General features: G+C 43.6%; 2 protein-coding genes across 22 annotated transcripts in view; one reads left to right on the top strand and one right to left on the bottom strand.

The window, feature by feature from the left end:
- Positions 1-10,611: 10,611 nt before the first annotated feature.
- INSM2 (INSM transcriptional repressor 2) lies at positions 10,612-14,106 on the top strand. The gene has a single exon (XM_083509226.1). It carries the CDS (start codon positions 10,698-10,700, stop codon positions 12,039-12,041), a length of 1,344 nt encoding a protein of 447 aa, XP_083365352.1. The 5' UTR covers positions 10,612-10,697; the 3' UTR covers positions 12,042-14,106.
- A 117-nt stretch (positions 14,107-14,223) lies between these two features.
- The window catches only part of RALGAPA1 (Ral GTPase activating protein catalytic subunit alpha 1), a 125,865-nt gene continuing 119,174 nt past the window's right edge, over positions 14,224-20,914 (bottom strand). For 10 of the 21 annotated variants that reach the window (XM_083504698.1, XM_083504697.1, XM_083504689.1 and 7 more), the window contains one exon: positions 14,224-15,373. Coding sequence is in view for 14 of the 21 variants with exons in the window: in XM_083504697.1 (XP_083360823.1) it covers positions 15,225-15,373 (149 nt within the window). In the remaining 7 variants the exon portion in view is untranslated. Of the gene's footprint in view, positions 15,374-17,619; positions 17,735-20,914 lie in introns of all 21 variants that reach the window. The other 11 variants (XR_014526601.1, XM_083504693.1, XM_083504694.1 and 8 more) reach the window with 2 other exon arrangements.

Raw genomic sequence — 20,914 nt, 5'->3', positions numbered from 1 at the left:
CCCTCCATCCCCATTTTTAAATGCAGGACTTCTTTTCTTGGCAGTAGGGACAGGGGGAATGAAGGGGAGAAGCTCCGCTGGCTTCTTCTTTGCTTCCACAGTCAATCCAAAGTATGATTCTAGCCCAGCAATTATTGATGCCCTAAAGCAGGCATGGCTAACTTGTGGCACTCCAGATGTTACTGGACTAAAAGTCCCACCATCCCTGACCATTGATGGAAGTTGGGGTCCAATAACTTCTAGAAGGCCACAAGTTAGCAATCCCTGCTTTAGGGGCTGCTTGCATCCATAAAGGCCTAACTGGGAGTTAAGAGCAACTTCACAAGCTTTGCTCTGGGTACTGTATTGGGATGTTCCTCAGATGAAGACAAGAGAGGTAGCAGCCCTGCAGCCCTGGAACACTTTGCCATTCAAAATTCACCAAGCTCTCTCTTTCTGTCTTTTCCATTGGCAACTGAACATGTCCCTGTTTGAACAGGCTTCTAACAACCGCCTAGTTTCATTGCTGCCAGTGTGGCATCTTTAATTTCCTCTTACATTTTTAGTGTGGGTTGCATTATATTTTTTCAATATTTTTAGTTGGAATTTGATGATTATATTGTATAATGTTATGGCTATGCTATAAAGCCACTCAGGGTAAATTAAGTAAAAGAGTGGGATATAAATAAATAACTCAACAAAATTTCAAAACTTTTTCTCTGATGCCAAGCCATCTACTACTCTTTTTCTAATGTCCATTTCCACTGTAGTTGACAACTCTACATAAATGAATCCAGAAACAAGTGAGCAACCCACAATCATTAAGAACTTTTATTCCCAGGATATGTCTGAAGGCACATGAGGCCACCATCTTGCTGAAGCTAAGTAAGGGTCTTGCGAAAGAATAATGTTAAACAAAAACTGATGGACTCCTTTTACCAGTCCACAATAGAAAGTGTCCTTTCATATTGTATCACAGTGTGGTATGCTGGCCTGACAGCCACGGACAGAAAGTCTCTACAGAGGGTGGTGAATACAGCACATGATATCATGGGCTGTCCCTTGAGTCCGCTAGATTACATCACAAGGGATCGTTGCCTTAGGAGAGCAAGAAAAATTCTCAGGGATAATTCACAGCCCGGCCATCACCTCTTTAAACTTCTACCCTCAGGCAGGAGATATAGAAGCATAATCATCCATACCAACAGGCTAAAAAATAGCTTCTATCCATGGGCTGTTAGGCTATTGAATGAAAAATAACATAGCGAAATTGACTTGCGTGGTGGTGTGTTGTTTGATAAGAGATTGAGTGTTTGGGGGGGGACACTCGTTTAATTTCATTGTAATAATGAAAATAAAGGTATTATTATTATTATTATTATTATTATTATTATTATTATTATTATTATTATGTCTGGTGTGGCCAGTTCCTGGATGGAAAAAATATGGGACAGATATGTATGTAAATGAAACTACCGGTAATCGTTTTAAGAAATGAGTACTACACACAAGAATAGTTCCCAGTTATCTTATTTTGTAAGATCTCTTTTATGTAGCAAAAATACCAGAGGAGTGTGTTCCTCGGGCATGCTAAATAAACTCATATTCAAGTAAATGTTTCAAACATTTAAGAGGTGAATGTTTTGCAGTTTCCTGAAAATAGACCTTATGTGAAATAGTCTTAAGCTGGAAGTAGCTGCCTTTCCTGGTACAGCTCTAAGATGCTCATTCTATGTATTAACACATCTATCTCCACCCCCCCAATGCATTTTGGTGGCTATGATGTGTCATGTTTTAGAACACACTGTGCTTCTGTTTAACCATCTATTTATAGTCATAAGAGGCATAAACATAAAATAAATGCATTTTGATGCATAGCTGTGCAAGAGTACAGATGTTTTATTAATGAAAATGAGTCCAGCTTTTTGTAAGTCATGGCAGCAATATAACATATCATTGTTTAGTTCTTTGCTAGGCAGTCCCTGCTGTTTTTACATAGAAATTCCTGTAATACTTAATGGACATCTGGAAGAATTCAGCCAATTAATCGAATTCACACAGGAGCTAAGCTAATGGCTGTCTGAAAGGCAGTTTACATTAAATCAAACTTGCAATATGAATGAAAGTACTTAATCATACATGCAACATTCATTAGATGCAGCACAGCAAGTGTTTTGATTACTTTAATGAAAGATCAGGTAAAGTGCATCAACTGAACAGATTGAAGAGACAGCCTGCTTACAAATGTTTGATTATGCTGACTATCAACAGAAACAGTTCCAGTAATTTACAGCAAAACATATTTGTAGGTGGTGGATAGGGCCAGTGAAGTTAGTTGCAATATATGAAATTTGGGCCTTGCCTCCAAATACTTTAATAAACTGGCAACATCTCTAAAATGCTCAAAATGCAACATCAGAGAAGACGCAAACTTAAAGATGCTTGAGTAGGATCTGCCATAAATCTGTTATTAATAGCAAGACTGGGATATTACTAGGACAATAATGTCAACCATTTTGTCTGTATTACACACAATTTACTGTTTTCCTGCTCCATCCATTTCGGAGGCTGACTTCAGGCAATCCTCCTGGACCTGAAAGGCTTCGTGCTCCAGGTTCTTGGGCTAACTACTGAAATTGATAAACCCAAAGTATTCTATTCATGTGCTGAGCTCTGGTAACCAAGGACATAAGGAGGGCCTACTGGATCAGGCCAAAGGCCCATCTAGCCCAGCAGTTTCAGAGTGAGACTTGCACTACTTGTTCTCTAGTCTTTGTGCAATTTGCTTTAGGATCAGCAGCTTCCCAGAGCAACCAAGAGCTACCGGTAATTGAGTTTTGCAGTGATTGAAAGGGTGCTTGGAGGCCATTGCATCAACCGCCCATATCATCTTGCAATTCCACAGCCTCAATACCCGAGGACCGGTGTTGAGAACTATTGGTCTAAATTTTATCTGCATACGAGTCACTGCATTGTTCTCTACCAACTGAATGTTTTCCCCAAACTCAGTATAATCACATGCCCCTTCCCTATTTTATCTTTGAATTGTTTTTGCAGGTAAACAACAACAACAACCCTTTGATAAAGTTTTTTTAAAATATATAATTCTGCCATGTACCCTTTGAAAGCCTTTTGTGTACTCCTGGGGGCACACATACCACACCTTGGAAATTACTGGTCCAGAATATCCTCACTTTAAATTCTAGCCTCAAGAACTCTTCATTTCATCATATACTAAAATCCACATACTGTTTCAATCCACTTTGGTTATGCCAAGACATGCTTATTAAAACCAGTTCTGCAACATAAACTCCATGTTCATCAGCTATCTGTAAGAAAATGAAAACTGTTGGATCCTTCCAAAACTGATATATTTGGTGATTGTTGGGCTTATGTATTGTATTTGTGCTCTGGGACTCAGAATATATATATTCTGAGATAATGGAAATATATATATAATATATATATATATTATATATATATATTTCCATTATCTTTACTTCCTGATAATTTAGTTTATGCTCTACTGTAGATATCTAACCTGTAGATACGATTGCTGACCTGCAGTTCATTCTGTGCATATGGTGAAATGACTGGATGACTGTATAAAGCCCATGTCAGATGAATTGCAGTGCCATCCTCTGCATATTTAGAATTCAAGTCCCATTCAGTTTAATAAGGTTTGCCCCCAGGCAAGTGGTTTATTTATTTATTGAAATAATGCACATTTCATTTTAAGAGGAATACCCAGGCAATTCACAAGGCAACAGGAGTGCAGCAGTCCTAGCTGATGTACAAAGGCACCACTGAAGTTATTCTTTCTTTTGTGTAGTCAAGCCTCTTCATGCTAGATTTTCATTAGTAGTGCATCCTGCAATTCATCATCTATATCCCAGGTATTTTCTGAAATATCAAAAATGTGTTGTTTTCTTTCCTCCTTCAAGCAGCTTCCAGTCTCCATACTGAGTTTTTGTCAAAAAGCTATAATATGTTATATCATTCTGTTCGCTTCCTATTCTATTTTCTTCTCTCTCTTTTATTCTTCATTCCCAATATTTTCCTTGACGTACAACTGTGTTTGCCCTTCAGAGATAGAAACAGTACAAATGAAGCACAATACCTTTATTAGGACCAACTAAAAGTTTTTAAAGTGGCGAGGTAGCTTTCAAGTTTCACATAACTCTTTTTAGGGTGAATGTTAAAGCAACCCCCCCCAAAAAAAAAACAGAGTGGAAGAGAAACAGTTGCTGCAGGAAAAGGACATAATGGAAGCCCTATGACAATGTTCAGGTGTTGATTCAGAGGGCAATTTGTGAACCTATCAGATTGAAGTTAAATTGTGTCCAATGCAGAACATTGGTTCACATTGGGACAAAAAGAAGAGTTTGGATTTGATATCCCACTGTATCACTACCCGAAGGAGTCTCAAAGCGGCTAACATTCTCCTTCCCTTCCTCCCCCACAACAAACACTCTGTGAGATGAGTGGGGCTGAGAGACTTCAGAGAAGTGTGACTAGCCCAAGGTCACCCAGCAGCTGCATGTGGAGGAGTGGAGACGCGAGCCCGGTTCCCCAGATTACAAGACTACCGCTCTTAACCACTACACCACACTGGCTCCCTGTGGCACACTGGCTCTTCCTGTAGCAAATCTGTATAGCAGAGAGTTAATTTGTAAACATTTGAGAGAAAAGAAAAAAGAAAAGAAAAAAGAATGACAAACTCCCTCCGAAAATGCACGTGCTAGCAGTTGCTTAAATTTGTCTCTAGCACTAATTGGAACACATAGGACCCTTGTAAGCCAGAGAGCAGAAATGAGAAAAAACATGGCAGTCCTTATAATAGCAAAGCTGGAGATTAATTTGATTTGATGTAGTAGGTATAAAGTTAATAGAAACAAGAATGGGAAGTATCACTTGGTGACTGCTGATTCCTACTTTCCTATAGCTGGAGGAAGATGATTTTCTAGTACCTAATTTAGTGATTTGTAGGTCAATAAGGACGTAGTCACAGGTGAGATAGAAGAGAGGTAATGGAGAGCAGGTATTATGCTGTGCTCTCTCTCTCCAGATTTAAATAAGTGCTGTGGAGAAAATCAGCACTAACTAGTTTTGATGCTTTTTAAACTACCCTGTCCTCCAGTGCTTCCATCCGGTGACAAGCAAAAGAGACATAATTGTAGCGCTGGGAAAACAAAGCTGCTAGTACTGAAATGCTTCTTTTAAAAAGTAAAATCAAAATCAAAAAGAATCAGCTGGGGCATGTTCCCAGAATGCAGAGAATAACTGCTAATGAGTCAATTCAGATTATGGGGAGGAGGAGAAACCTGATAATAAAGAACAGAATAAAGTACATCTCGATTGCACAGAGTGTGAATGTGCATGTGCAGTTTATTTTGCTTCAGGGGAGAAAAGACCACTCTGAGAGCCAGTGTGGTGTAGTGGTTAAGAGCGGTAGTCTCGTAATCTGGGGAACCGGGTTCGCGTCTCCGCTCCTCCACATGCAGCTGCTGGGTGACCTTGGGCCAGTCACACTTCTCTGAAGTCTCTCAGCCCCACTCACCTCACAGAGTGTTTGTTGTGGGGGAGGAAGGGAAAGGAGAATGTTAGCCGCTTTGAGACTCCTGAAGGGGAGTGAAAGGCGGGATATCAAATCCAAACTCTTCTTCTTCTTCTGTAAGCCCCTCAGTGGGAGTATCTTGGAGATAAAAGTTTTTGGAAATTTTCCTTCATGGTTTTCACCAGCTGAGGTGAGGTAGCTAAAGTGTTGGACACTAGGCCTTAGGAGGCCAGGGTTCAGATCCCCACTCAGCCATGAAACTCACTGGGTGACCTTAAGTAAGTCACTGTATCTTAGTCCAACCTGCCACACAAAGCTTGTTGTGAGGATAAAAGGAGACATGGGAGAAGTGAGTATGCTATCTTGGGCATTTTGGAAGCAAGGTGGAATAAAAATGTAGTAAACAGTTAAACAAACAGGCATAGCCAGTGCTATTTTTCTAGAAAAAGAGCTACCAGAACTCACCATGAACGCCTCCCTTGTTCTCTTATGATGGGCATTACAGTTTCAAAATCATAGCATTAACTACCAGAATGCTCCCAATTATTCTCATATTACTGTAAAACAAAAGATAGAACACCCCTTAAGAACCACAGAATTGTAGAGTTGGCAGAATTATAGTCTGAGCTCCTGCAATGTAGGAATCTTAACTAAAGCATCCATGACAGATGGCCATCCAACCTCTGCTTAAAAACCTCCAAGGAAGGAGAGTCCACAACCTCCTGAGAGAGACTGTTCCACTGTCAAACAGCTTTTACTGCCAGAAAGTTCTTCCTGATGTTTAGTTGGAATCTCCTGCTAAACAGCAGTATTCAGCTCTATTGTGCCAGTTATAGGTGCCCTTGGGGGTGCCTACTCTTGTCAAGGCTGATTGTGTGTTGGAGGCTGACTATTTCCTTACCAGGAGCACAAGGATAGGCAAGAAATGGGTGATCGCTTCAAGCTTAACCCTAAGAGAGTCCAAAGGAAACACTGCACTGATCTGGAAATAGGTTCTTTTGAAGCTACACCATCTTGTAGGCCCCTAATTAAAATGCACATTACACATTACACCTTGAAAAGAGCTTTGATATACAGTAAATCCCCTGACTCTACTAGAGTCTTCTGTTAAGACTTCTGAGTCACCCCTCCTGAAGATGACTTATTCCTGGAGCTCATAAAAATGCCTTTAAATGACAAACAGTTTGAACTGCAACAAGTGTGAAATACTTTCAAGGCATCTGGGGCATTTCAAAGAGAAAAATATTCCATACTTCTCAAGAGTTGATGATTGAGTTGGCCTATTGATGGAGACATTATAGATTTCTGGGAGGGGGAAAAAACACATGCCACCATATAGATTTCCAGCAAATGCACTTAGTATATATACTTGCCAAGTGATGTTAGCTCTTTCCTTGAATATTTATGGGGGAATTATTTTGTTGTTATTTCAGTGACAAATAGTCCTCATCTTCTTTGCTGTACCCCAAGATACAAGTAAATTCAGAAAGGGTTATAGATCACTCGCATATAACAGTCTCTGTGAAAATGCTCTGTGCTCCATAATCTCTTGCTTAACTGGAGCGCTGCTTTAAGCAAAGCTGTGTGGTGTAAATCACTCATTTTCCTCCCTGAGAACCTCTCTCCCTCTGGTGTCTCAGGAGTCTGCAGTAGATCTCTCACGGGAGTTATGATTCTGATCCCAGCTGTTCTGAACTGCAAGCAAGCTTCTCCCAGGCTTTTACTAGCCCTGACACAACTCTCTGGGGAATTACAGTAGTGCTTGCTCTAAACCAGGAGCTCTGCAATGTCCCTTCACATGTGCACTCAACCCCGCGAGAGGCAGTGATTCAGTTTGGTAAAATCACTCACAGCGCAGGGGCACACATGTGAAAAGCAGAGCCAAATGTGTGCAGCATTTCACACAAATCTTTCCCACCAGGTCAACACTCTTACTTCTAGTGGTATCTGATGGTGTAAGAAGAATTTTTAAAAAGCTTTGATTGTTGTTTTCAGAGAGTGAGTGTTCCAGAGTGCCTACCTTTCCCTATTTATTAACCCCACAACACTTTTTGCAAAAAACCAAAAAGGTGCTTTATTAAGGATGGGGAAGAATAAATTGGAACAAGTTGCACAGGAAAACAACATGTGTTGATTCCTAGTCAAAATATGCTGCTGTTGTTCTTCAAGCATGGAAGCCTCTTTCAGGCTGGATTCCTCTTTCGCAACATTAAGGTCTTTTGAGAAGCATCAGTAGCTCCACATGTTCCTGCTTTTATCCCACTGATTCCCATGACTGGTCAGTTGACTTCTTTGTATTTTGTGTACAGAGAGAGGTGGTGTGACTGGTGACTGAGCTACAAATCAGGAATTCCCTGATTCCAATCTTACCTCTTTAATGATCTCATTAGGTGGTCTTAGGCAAGCCGCTCTCTTTCAGTCTCATTTCTCCCATCTGCCATATTGATGATAATATTGACTTACCTTACAGGGTTGTTGTAAGTACAACACGAGAATGCACATGAATACTTGAATACTTGGTAGTGCTGTACAAATATTAAATATTATTTATTACCTTTATTGTTATGAACTGGCTGGATGCAGAGGAGTGGTGGGAGGCAACAGCTATGGAACCCCCAAAGGAACCCCCAGGAAAAGAAAGCTCAGAGCCAGGGGACTGATGGTGAGACAACGATGAGTGGTCAGAGAGAGAAGACTGGGAGGAGGAGGTGTCAGAAGCTAAAGAGGCAACAGGGTTTAGTGAGCAGGAAGAAACTGAGGCAGAGAGCAGTCCTGATTCAGAGACTGGAGAGGAGGGCCAAGAGACAGAGATGAGGCTGGCTGCTGAAGCATCCAGGAAGTCTCCCCCTCCTGCTGTGGTCAGCTCCCCTCCTGGTCTCCCAGAACACACAGAGAAATGAAAAGAGCAGAGCAGAGATTGGTTGCACATAGATGCAGTCTCTGATTGCTTGGGGAAAGCTTAGGCAGCTGGGGGAAGGCAGAGACCTTCACTCCTCACAACTGCCTCATACTGGGAAGAGTTGCGGGAATCACTAGGCCTGTGCTGTTTTGGTTTGTTTGAATAAAGAGTTAACACTGACACCGGCATTTTTTAAATCACTGATCTACACCTGACTCTGGCTCCTGACATGTATTGAAAAAAATCCACTATGGATCAGTGCTGTTACTATAGTGCTCAAGTCTTGCTCTGAACTTATAGGCATGTGGCTGGCCACTGTGGGAACAGAAGGCAGGCTATAGGCCTTGGGTTTGATTCCCGCCCCCTTATTACTGATGCACATCTCAATCTGCAAATTTTCCCTTTTCATGTGCCTGGCTGATAAAAGGAAGCAATGTGATTGTCTTGTCATTGATGACTTGGGATAAATTATGTTGTAGCTTTTGCATATGTACACCTGAGGACCTTCCAATGTAGGAATGAAGACTTTATTCCACTCACTGGACGTGAAAGAGGGTGGAATAAATATTTGAGGAAGGTCACCCTATTATCTGACAACCGAGGGAGGTGAATAATTTTCACAGCAAAGTTTTGGATAAAGTTGAAAGCGAAGTTCTGACAAGAGAAGGTTCAAGATGCAATAGTCAAGCTGTGAGAGAATCAGAGCAAACTAAATTCTTAAAATGACATTCTGCAGCTGAAGTTACTCGCATAGCAATTTGCATTTCTAGAATACCAAACTGTTAGTGGTGCTAGTGGTCACTTCGTGGAGGAGGAAAGAGACTTTCTACATTCCCCGAGGTCCTGCATATGTCAAGGCTGAAACCTGGAACTGAAAACAGATTCTGAGACCGAGCTAAGTCCTGCTGGGTTTCGGAGGGGATGACAACTCAAGGCCATGTTGGAAGCAGTCCTTCCACACACAAACCCTCCTCAAAAGAAAAGAATAGATCCGCTGCCTTCTGTTTCTCCAGCAGCAAACAGGGTTGCCAGAAGCATGATTGCAGCTGCATGGAAATAAATGGGGGGGGGGGGAGGGAGCCGCTGTAGAACGAGGTCGCCCGCTTTTCTTCCCTTGGCTCCAGATCCCGAAAAAGAAACCTGCGGCTGCTGCTGGACAGCTCCCCGGCTGCTCCAGTTAGAAGCCTCCGATTAAGTTGTCCTAGGAAGATACCCTGAGCTCATTGGCAAAGCACCTCCTAGCAGAGTCGCGGCTGTTTGAGAGCTGGAGAAGCGGCGTCCTCATAGTTAGTTTGGCTTTTCCTCAGCGGAATTACACGGCTGGGGAAACGGGATATCCAAAGAACGGCAGCGGGTCGGTCGAGGAACTGGCAAGATACTTTCAGGGGCTTCTTTTCAATAAAGCGAATCAAGAGAAGGATCGTTGTTATCACTAATTTTGATTGCGAAAGGGTTGCCTTGTTGTCTATCGGAGTCCCCCACCCGCACCTCCCACCCATAGGAGCCAACTCCCTCTGGCCACCCCCCAATAAAATATTTGAGGGTGCCGCCTCCCCGAAGTTGAGGGGCATTGCCATTCAAGTAGTGGGTGGGTGTGCTCCGTCATGGGATCGATTATGCGCCCCCCCCAATATTTTATTCAAGTTGGCACCCCTGCTCCCACCCCAAGAAAGGAAAAGATGGAGATTCGGTTGTTTGCTGGGGGGGGGGGAAACTGCACCTCAAGCCCACCCGCTGGCGAAGGGAAGAGGCTGAGCTCCTGGCGCCTCCCAGCTCCCCCACTCAGCCCTTCCACGTGCGGGGAGCAGGGATCCCCTGAACTAACGCTTGCTGAGGAGACTTTTCCCCGCGCGTTTGCCATCTGAGGCAAGTTCTGAAGAAGGAGGCTCTGCTTGCCCGGGAAGGTGAGGCAAAAAGGAAGGGCGCCGGACCGAGAGGGCAGGTCGGCGTGGCCAGGCACCTGTGGGGGCCGCTGGGCGGGAAACTCGCTGAGGTAAACGGCCCCACCCCCACCTCCTGGCGCAGGCTGGGAAAGTGGCCTCCCTCCTCCCCCAGCTCCGATTCTCCCGCCTTTTCCAGTCCTCTCCCTCGCCCCCCTCCCCGCCCTCTCCTCTCCCCTCGTCTTCCCAACTCCTCATTGGCGGCCCTGGGCCGGAGAGAGGATGACGCGCGGGCTCCCCAGAGGTGCCTGAGGTATAAACTCCCGTCGGGCACGCGGAGCCGCCGGTGGAAAGGGAGCGCTGCCGTGGGGCGTCGCGGAAGATGCCGCGGGGGTTCCTCGTCAAGCGGAGCAGGAGACCGGGGGGCTCTTACCGGGTGCGCCCCCCTCCGGGACTGCCCCCCGCGCCCTGCCCCGCGGAGGAAACGCCCCGCGTCCCGGCGCCTTCGCCCGAGCCTCCTCCGCAGCAACAGCTGCTGCCTCAGCCCAACGCCCCGCTGGCGGCCGTGTGGGGCGCAGGCACCTTGGACAGCGCCGCCGCCGCCTCAGCCGCCGGAGAGTCTCAGCGCTGCGCGCGCTCTCCCGCCTCGGCGGAGTCCTTCCCTGCGGGGCCCGCCTTGGCCGCGGCAGAGAAGCTGCCTCTGCTTCCTCGCACGCCGCTGCCTCTGCCGCTGCCGCTCTCTCTGCCGGCCACGTCGGCGCCGCCGCCGCCGCTTTACCCGGCGCTCAAGCGGGCGCCCCGCGCCAAGGCGCCTCCGGCCAAGAAGCCCAAGGCCGTGCGCAAGCTGAGCTTCGCCGACGAGGTGACCACGTCGCCCGTGCTTGGCTTGCGGATCAAGGCGGCGTCGGAGGGGGCGTCGGAGGGGCCCCGCGGGGCAGGCCCGCCGCTGCTGGGCGAGTTCGTGTGCCAGCTGTGCAAGGAGCCCTACGCCGACCCCCTGGCGCTGGCGCAGCACCGCTGCTCGCGGATCGTGCGCGTCGAGTACCGCTGCCCCGAGTGCCACAAGATCTTCAGCTGCCCGGCCAACCTGGCCTCGCACCGCCGCTGGCACAAGCCGCGCCCGCCCTCGGCGCCCGGCCCCGCCAAGGACAAAGAGAACAGCCGCGGCCAGGCCGGACCAGATCAGCACCACGGCGCCGCGGACAGCTCCTGCTGCCGGGACCCGCCGCCGCCGCCGTCCCGAGCCGCCCAGCAGCAGCAGCTGCTCTGCCCGGGCGGCGAAGCGGGCGCCGCCGACGGCTCCAGCCTGGGCGCGTCCGGCGGCGAGCTCTTCCTGTGCCCCTATTGCCACAAGACCTTTCGGCGCCAGGCGTACCTGCGGAAGCACCTGGGCACCCACCAGGCCCCCGGGGCGCTGGGCTACGGCGGGAGCCCGCCGCCTGCGCAGCAGATCACGTTCCCGTGCCACTTGTGCGGGGCGCACTTCCCTTCGGCGGACATCCGGGACAAGCACCGACTGTGGCACGCCGTGCGGGAGGAGCTGCTGCTGCCCCTGGGGCAGCCCGAGGGCAGCGTGGCGCACGGCGAGCAGCAGATCTTCTCCTGCAAACATTGCCCCTCGACTTTCTTCAGCTCGCCCGGCCTCACTCGGCACATCAACAAGTGCCACCCGTCGGAGAACAGGCAGGTGCTCCTGTTGCAGATGCCTGTCAGGCCGGGCTGCTAGATGGGTGTGGGGGTGCGCAAGTGAGGGGGTATGTGCCACCGACTCGAACCGCTTCTTTACCAGACTTGAACTATGAAATTGCCAGTTGCTCAGACTGACCGATTCTCCAGTTAGCGGGAACCGATTTATGCGATAGAATTCTTTCGCCCCCTAAGCCTTGATCCTCAATCCCTGATGGTGGAGACCCGAACGAATCCTATCCGAACTGTAATTCCTATGGAAAATCGCAGTGCATAGCCGAAGAAAATCACTAGACTTTAGAAGTACGTCATGCCAAACGTTTTTAATGTATGAACACAAATTAGCCTTACTGCCTTATGAAAAGGTAGAGTGCACTGTATATTCTGTGAATCCAGTTTCCACGTACAGTACTTAAAACTTGTCACTTCAACAAAGCGAAAGGGAAAGCGAGCCAACCGTCTATTTGAGGCGGAGTGGGAATCACCCCTTCCACTACAGGACTGAAAAATGTGACATTGCTTTAAGTGTGGGTGTGGGGTGGAGAGACATTTTTCTGTGTACTCGAAATACTATAGCCAAACCTAGAGCCATCTGTGTGCCTGCCTGCGAGTAAAAGCTGTCTAGGGAGAATGGGGGCCTGAACGATTTCATTCTGGTCACTCCTGTCCCTAGGATCAAAGTACATTCCGACATTGTATTTAACAAAAAATTATTAATTTTCCAGGAGAACTAGTTAGCCCTCATACTTAATTAGTGGAATCTGCCTCTCCAGCCTCTGAGGGTTTAAAGAGTTTAATTTGCTGTGAAGTGTTTTATTCGTTGTATCTTGTATTACAACACTGTCTGATATTTGTAGAAAGTCAGCGTGCAGTCCTATGATATATACATATAAGTACATATATAAATATATACATACATACCATGTGCAAAGTTCCCTTTGTCTGCTCTTGCTCATTGCTGGCTATTAAATTCTGGATTGATGATTTTTTTGGTAGTTTATTCTGCCTATTTTCTGAGCATCTTGTTCCACTCTTTTAATTTTAAAAAAATATGATATGCAAAAGGGAGCGCATACAAAAAGAGAAAGCAGGAAGCTACTTTGAAGTCCAAAATGTTCAGCCAGAATTTCAAGATTCATGAAAATTGTTCAATTAGTCAAACAAAGCACTAGTCTTTCTTTTTAACAGCCCCTATCCTACATGGCAAACCAAAGAGCTTCAAAAACAGCTTGCACTAACGCATAAGGATCAGTTGTTAAATGTACAAGTCTAATAGTGTACTGGATTACTTGAGCAGACATCTTTTTGGACCCCAGCCTTCAAATCTAGTAACCATTTTAGAAATTCTGGTGGTCAATTCCCTCTCCAACTTCTTCACTGATACATTTGCTGGAAGTCCACTTTTGCAAACCTCTCTGTAGATAGACAGATAGGCAATTTTTATTGATTAAATTTGCATAGTCCTTTGTAAATTGATACTTATAGCTGGATTTAACTGTTGTGCAGAAGTATTGATCAATGGAAGATGAGATACGGAAAGGCAACTTCATTTTAACTAGGGTAACATTAGTGAAATTATTTTGAAACTTGAATAATACAGCATGCTATGTGACCAAGTATGTAGAAGTTAAGTATTTCTACATACTTAACTTTTAGGAACTAAGTTAGATAATGATTTTACCTTAATGGAAAAAAATTTAAAAGCCTTTTTTAAAGAGTTTCCAAAGAGACATTTTACTGTCAAGGGATTGTCAACTGCTTCAATTTTAAGCTGCTATTATAATGTAGCTATCTGAACTTGTTCTACTTTGGAACCCAAACAGGCATTCATTATTATTATTTTTGCAAGGATGTTTTCAGCAATATTAATTCAACATTGAATTCTTCACTTTGTACAGCATTATCAATCCACTTATGCAAAATTTATTGAGCCAGAAAGGAAGGATTTAGGCAAGCATTATCTTGGAACTACAAAGTGGGACTAAGGTGGCAATCCTATACACTTGGAAGTATCACAGAACTTAATATTTATGTGCAGGATTGCCCCCAAAAGGGACTGTGAATTAAACTGTCAATTAAGACGCTTGCTGTAAAAGCTTTGCAATCTTACAACCATGAGCCATTCCATGCCTGCTCTCCACTCTCCTCATGAAGCTAATACTACTGTGATTGATTTAAGCAATCTTTCCAATATTTGCAGTGGAATACAGAGCATACACAGGTGGTAAGAATAATTTTATTGTATTATTAAATAGCATGTCTTTTTTCAACCATTACAAATTTGTATATACTACACGGTGAACAAATACATCAATATATATTTCTATAGTTGCCCAGGTGAAGGACAGATATTTACACATGCAGTTAGTACCGGTGCCATGCTACATTTTGTTAGAGCAGAATATGGCGAACAACATAGTTGTATTTTTTCGGTATGAAAATACGTCTGGGGGTAGTGGGAATTTGGAGTGGAATGTGTTTGTGCATACATCTGCCGCTACAAGGGCACAGTCCCTTTTTCTCCCCAGTAATGGTACATAGCTCAGAGCAAATGACTGACATGGCAAAGTGCTTGAAAGTATGCATATCTTACAGATAGACCAAGGGACAGTTTTCGGAAGAGAAAGGCTGACAGTGGCCATAACTTGCATCTGGAAAGCAAATACTAGCAGGAGAGTAGAAAGCTGTTAGCATTTCAGCACTGGGATCTTGCTGTGGTGCCTGTCCAGCAGCGAATGACAGTAAGAGAGATGGTGATGGGCCTCTGTTGACTTGAAGGGCTTTAATTCTTATCACATATATTCTCTGTACATAATTCTGTGTCTCCTAGTGACCTTTGCAGAGGACTCCAGAGGTGCATCTTCATTTGAATAGTACATTCATTTGCAAATGGTACTTTTTTATTTAGAGGGTAGTACAAAAAAACAGAGAAACATGCCTGCAGTCTCCAGCCCCATGTGTGGCTAGCAACAGACCCAGAGGTTAAAACAGGGTCTCACAAGGAAAGGTAAAACAGGTGCAGAAATGACCCTACACTGACAAGTTATGGAAGCAGGGAATTAGATAAAAATATTCTAACGAAAGCCAAGATATTTTCAGTTTGAAATAAAATTCCAATAAGGTTTTCTAAAATAAACAAACAAGTGGACAAATGTGGGACAAGAATTCCATACAGAGGGGAGACAAACATCTCAGGAAAAGGGGCTGCAGGCTTCACCCATTCTTAGGTCTTGTTGGCTGAGCCAGAGGAGCGCCGTAGTTTCATGGACATGCGGCTCTTGCTAGTCCGGGGAGAAATGGGGAAGGCTAGATCGGGCCCGTCCATCTGCGCTGCTGTTGGAGCTTCGGACGCCTGAGTCTCTGGGCAGGAGCCTATGGGAAACAAGAAGACCCCCATATATGAGAACAATCTCCTGGTGGTTAGGAAAGAGCAAGTCCCCAACAAATATCTGCCCCTTCTTTAGACACAGAAGAAACCATACTAGCTCATCTGCTACAATCATTAACAAACCCATTCCACTCTATATGAGTGGAAGGCTGATGGCAAATCTAACTAAGCTCTGAAGGAAGGTCAGAACACAGCAGGAGGCTGGGGAGATACTATACAGGACTGAGGTTGGCACCCATTTTCTACTTAACACCCTCATCACATGAATTCCTACAGGATTCAACAGGGCAGAAGCGTGAATAGATCGTGCTAGCTGGATGCACTACATGGTTCGGTATCTTTGTAAAAGGAACAAGATGAATCTGAGACAAACCCTTCCCACATATAGGCCCCCCAAAATAAGTTGCAGGAACAGCAGCAAAGGAGTTAGGTTGATAAGATTTATTGCAGTCTCCAGACTTCTATGAGAGATGCAAAACAGGTCAGTGTTTTTCCCCTAAGCATGCTCCGTGTTCAGCCTTCAGCTGCCAGGAAGGAAAGACAATTCTTTCTTAAATCTACCTAATTAATGAAGCTGTGGAAGATGAATTCTTGTATGCATTTGTAAAGATCTCTCTCTCTCTCTCTCTCTCTCTCTCTCTCTCTCTCTCTGTGTGTGTGTGAGAGAGAGAGAGAGAGAGATCTGTGATCAGATACTTGTTGCCTATCAAATATGCATCGTCAATTCCAGCCCTAAGTTCAGACTCCTTTAGCTATATTTTAGGCGCTACATACATTCCATTGGTTCCCTATTGTAAATGTAAACAAAAAAAGTCCAACCTTATTTTAGTACTATGCATGTATTTGGACATATAGTTTGTGCCCTTGCCCTTAGAGAAAAGCTTTTGTTCTAGCGGATGTTCACTAACGGAAGCAATTTTGGCTGATTCCATTTGCATCCGCTCACTCTGCTCTGCAGCCCCTGCCCTGGAGCTGATTTTCAGGGAGTGCTGAGGGATGCAGCAGGGAAGGGGAATCAGCAAAAATAGCATACCCTCTTCTATTAACATAGGCATCTGCTGGAAGTAAAGTGCTTCTATGATCACAGCAGCACCAACTGGATTCCACCAGAAGCCAATTGCTTTTAAGGGACTTTATACACACACAACATCAGATTCATAGCCAATGGCAGTACAGAAGTCCTACTGGGCCAAAGTTTACAACAATTTCAACAGGATTCCCTTGTAACTGAGTTAGTAAATGAGTAATTTATTATAATATTTAAAATTAAATAATTTCCTCTAAGGGCATATCCACAACATCTTCATCAGGAACAGTATTTTTTTTTTTGCTCAAGAACAGTTTTTAAAATTTACACATAGGTCAGAATTCAAAGAACCCCATGCGCAAGTGTAAAGTCACATTCACAAGGAAATGGCCAACCATCCCCTTGCAGCCAACTCACGACCTATTGCGCCAAATCTTCCTCTGAGGTGCTTTCTAACCTTCAAGAGGCATATTTTCAGAGTCATGAAGGGCTGCAGTGGGAAGGTCCCCCTCTGAAAAATCCCTGGGTTGTTCCATGTGCAACCCGTTTGGATCCTATAATATTATGAATGCTTCTGAAGCATTTGGATAAAATTACCACTTTAAAAATGACCTGAGTATTTAGTATTACTACCGCTTTATGAAAAATGCTTTGATACAGAAAACCACTTTTAAGAAAATGTTTTCACTATCTCCAAAGTTAGAACAACAACATTCATGTCCGAGTTCCTGCTGAAGGCATATAAATCTCAGGACACATTTCTTGCTTTCACTCAGCTAGATTTCCTAAAGAGGTTACTGCAAACCATCATGGCCGGGTCAGAAGTCTAACACTGCTTTTAAAGAACACTGCCATAAGCCTGATCTAATAACTCAAATGCTATTGCGTCTGCTTTGGCCAAACACTTTCTGAAACTGACAAAACCTCTGCTTTTGCTCTCCAAATGTGTGTGTTTCTTTTTATGAGCCAGGTATAGCAGCTCCAAACATTCTGCTAATCATAAGAGTAGGAAATTTATTGCACCTTCCAGAAAAAAACCACAAAACTAAGCAGAAAAGTCCTCTTCCCTACAGGGAAAGGCTGTTTTTTTAACACCCCGCATGTTAATAAATTCTATCTTGTTCTAGTTTTACAAGGAATCAAAGCATTTCAAATGATGAGGTAGAGCGTAAAAAATAATTGCTGATGCTCTGCATAGCATACCATTCACAGCTAGCGTGAAAGACCTTCCGTTTCAAGCCTTTGCCCTTTACCTTGAAGTGGCCAATGCTTTCTAGTGGTGGTTTGGGAAGGAGAAGAAATATCACACCATTTCTTTCTTTGTTGAGAATGAAGAAGTGATGAAGGAGAGGTGGACAGAAGTGAGGAAAAGGGGGGAGAAAAGATAAAAAGATAACAGGTGTGAGACGTGAGACACGGACAGCAGAGGTTGGAGGGCATTTACAGATGAGTACAGAAAGGAGAAAGTTAGAATTTGTTATGTCGCTAACGGTGCATGCTAAAGGTTAAAGAGGGATGCATTAGTAGGCAAAAAACGAACCTCAACGATCAGGAAGAATACTCACCGACTACAGGTTACAAAAGAAGAAGAAAAAGGAAAAGAAAAAAAGAAAAGAAAAAAATAGTTCGATAAAAATAAGTTCTGATTCAGCAGGGTCATTGCTATAAATAACACAACCATAATGACACAAACATTTCTTTCCTGTTTGTGAATCATTTACACATTTCTACCAAAATTATATGCAATAAAATATTACATGGCAACAGTTGGCTTCTCCTAGCTAGCCAGTTTCCCATGAAAAAGAAATGAAGTTCTTCCTAAAATTCTTCTCATAGTGCTAAAGCATTTTCCACTGAGCAAACTCCACTGAGAAAAATTCACCAACTTGCAAAAGAAATATAAATGCTAAAGAAATACTTAGTGTGGTTTCTGGACACAGAATAATTTCTTTAACTTGGCAAGTAACTGGTAATTAATGATAATGCATTTAGCTTTAGTGAAAATATGAGCCAGGTAAGTCTGACATGTACATGCAGCACAATTCTAGGTAAGTGTACCTGGAAGAAATTCCTACAGTGTTCAATGGGATTTACTCCAATATAAGTGTGCACAGGATTGCAGCCTTACTGTATCTGAGTTTTGTTTGATAGCAATGGGTGAGTAGATTAATACTGGGTTTCTTTTTTCCTTCGTATTTTTTGTTTCATGTGTAAGGCATTTTTGGCTTCTTTCATGTAATAAATGTTCACTTTAATCCCAAAGCAGGTGATACTAACGTCAATACTAATGAACATAAATACAAAACAAACCTTCAATTGATGAAAATGCGGAACTAGAGCCTAAAAGTGCAGTAGTGATTAATATGGAAGTTGACAAATATATATATTTTAGATCACCTGCTAGCCTTCAGTTTTAAACAAGTGGGGGCGAACTATTATATTTGCATTCCACCCATCTTACAAGGAGGTGATAAAATCCACTATCTGAACACCCCTTAGCTCTAATTACAAAAGGGATAAGAATAGAAAAGAAAGTATGCGAGGTTTCAGTATATCAACATTTAGAATGTTATAAACAATACAGACCAGAGCTAGGAAAGATATAAAAAGGAACTGAAATACAAAGGAGCATAGGTTCTTTTACTTAATAAAGATAGACTTTGGTGCAATTTGTAAATCACTCAAGTGATGTGGTTGCAGATCAACCATGCCTGGATTGAACGGTGCTCTTAATGATGAAATAAATAGTGCAGGGTAGCCAGGATTACATGGGCACCCATGTCATTATGAGGCCGCTGTCATTATGTCGTTCAAATTACTGGAGTGGCTCTGGATCCAGCCACAGGGAGGAAGAAGCCCCTCAGCTCAGTTTATGCATGCATTTACACAAGCAGAGCTGTTTAGATAAGGGGAAAGTATGACAGCCAAGTGTTCATGATAAAGATTATAACAAGTACTGTGGAGGAGGATTGCTTAGCAAATGTTACAGAAAATCAACATCACTGAGAGGAACTTCATGTGTAACTTCTTCCAACATGGTGATTTAACTTTTGAATTTGACATGAATACATGCAATTTCCCACTGGAGTTCACGTAACTGGCTGCAGATGCATGCCATTCGTTCACCATTTCTTGTGGCAGAAAAAACCTGTTCTCCCCCACCATACACACAAATAAAATTTAAGGCATGAACTTGAATGTGAGCAGGTTTCAAAACGAAATGTCTCTCAGATTGCATAGATTAAATATTGCTGGGGGATATTGCATAAATGCAGTACTTTCTCTCTCTAGAAAAATAGGTGACTGTACTCCTCATGAAGTTGTTACAGTAAGTACTGCACTTTTTAACAACAACAAAAGGAGGTGCCAGTACTGCGTACCCTTGAGTACCTCCTAAAAAAGCACTGCATAAAAGAGGATCAGATAAATACACAGCGTATGTTTATCAGTGGCCTTGAACCACGATAACCAGAAATATATTCTGTACATCTCTGATGCCAGGGACTGGGGGAATCTGTCCTATTTATGAACCTCTGAATGACCAGTTACACGAGAACAGGCTGAGCTATATGGACCTCTGCTCTGATAACCCTTTTATTATCACCATGTAATACTAAGTGGTTGCCAATTCCTTACTTGCTTTGGACATGCTTGAACAATCACACTTATTATGAGTGATAGTAATGGGACTTCCTCTTCCTCCTTCCACTGCAGCCCCTCACACCTCCCAACCATCCAGGGCAGATTTTGGGGAGTACGCAGGGGCCTGCAGTCCTACTGGGCAAGTGGAAGTTTGTTCTACTTGTGAAGAGATACAATTAACTGTCACTGTATATCAGAAAACATTTAGTATTGTGTTGGATGTCTAACAGCTTTTAGTTTGGTTTCAGCTAGGTGAAAAACCCAAACCCTCAAATACATGAAATAGTTAACTTGTTCAGTGTTGTATAAGAAACTAGTTGGGTTGAGGACAGGTCACAAAATACAGTTTTATAATTCACCTTTAAATACTATTTTATAAACAGTTCCAAATTGCTTGAATTCAATTTATGTGATAGATAAGAAGACCATATCATCACATACTGTACAGAAGTCAAAATTTTAATGATGATGAGGATGATGATGTACTACTTATACCCCACCCACCCAACTGGGTTCACCAGCAGACTGATGACTGGTGTTCAGAATCCTTATTCTTATCCATATGTTAACATAAAAGTTAAATAAATATAGTGTCAGTAAACACATTGTCTCATCCTCCCTGGTGACAGGAACTCATCAGCAGTTCCTACTCTAACCTTTGTAAATGTGTCAGCAGTGTGTGCAGGCTGGTAGTCCACAGTTTATAACCACAGTTAAATACAATTAATTGTACTGAAAGTTGCAGCTCCATCTAAAAAAAACGGCATACAAATGCCTTCTTGGATTTTGTGCATATTTACTAACGAAGGGAAAGTGATGTTTCCCTTGATAAAGTCAGCCTGCACTCCCTCCTATA

Source organism: Podarcis liolepis, assembly GCF_965112155.1.
Source record: "Podarcis liolepis genome assembly, chromosome: 1".
In the NCBI taxonomy this organism is placed as follows: Eukaryota; Metazoa; Chordata; class Lepidosauria; order Squamata; family Lacertidae; genus Podarcis; species Podarcis liolepis.
This window is presented reverse-complemented; position numbering and strand designations above follow the sequence as displayed.

Bases quoted from the DNA above. Each gene is read 5' to 3' on its own strand.
- INSM2 (XM_083509226.1), top strand. From the start codon at position 10,698: ATGCCGCGGGGGTTCCTCGTCAAGCGGAGCAGGAGACCGGGGGGCTCT.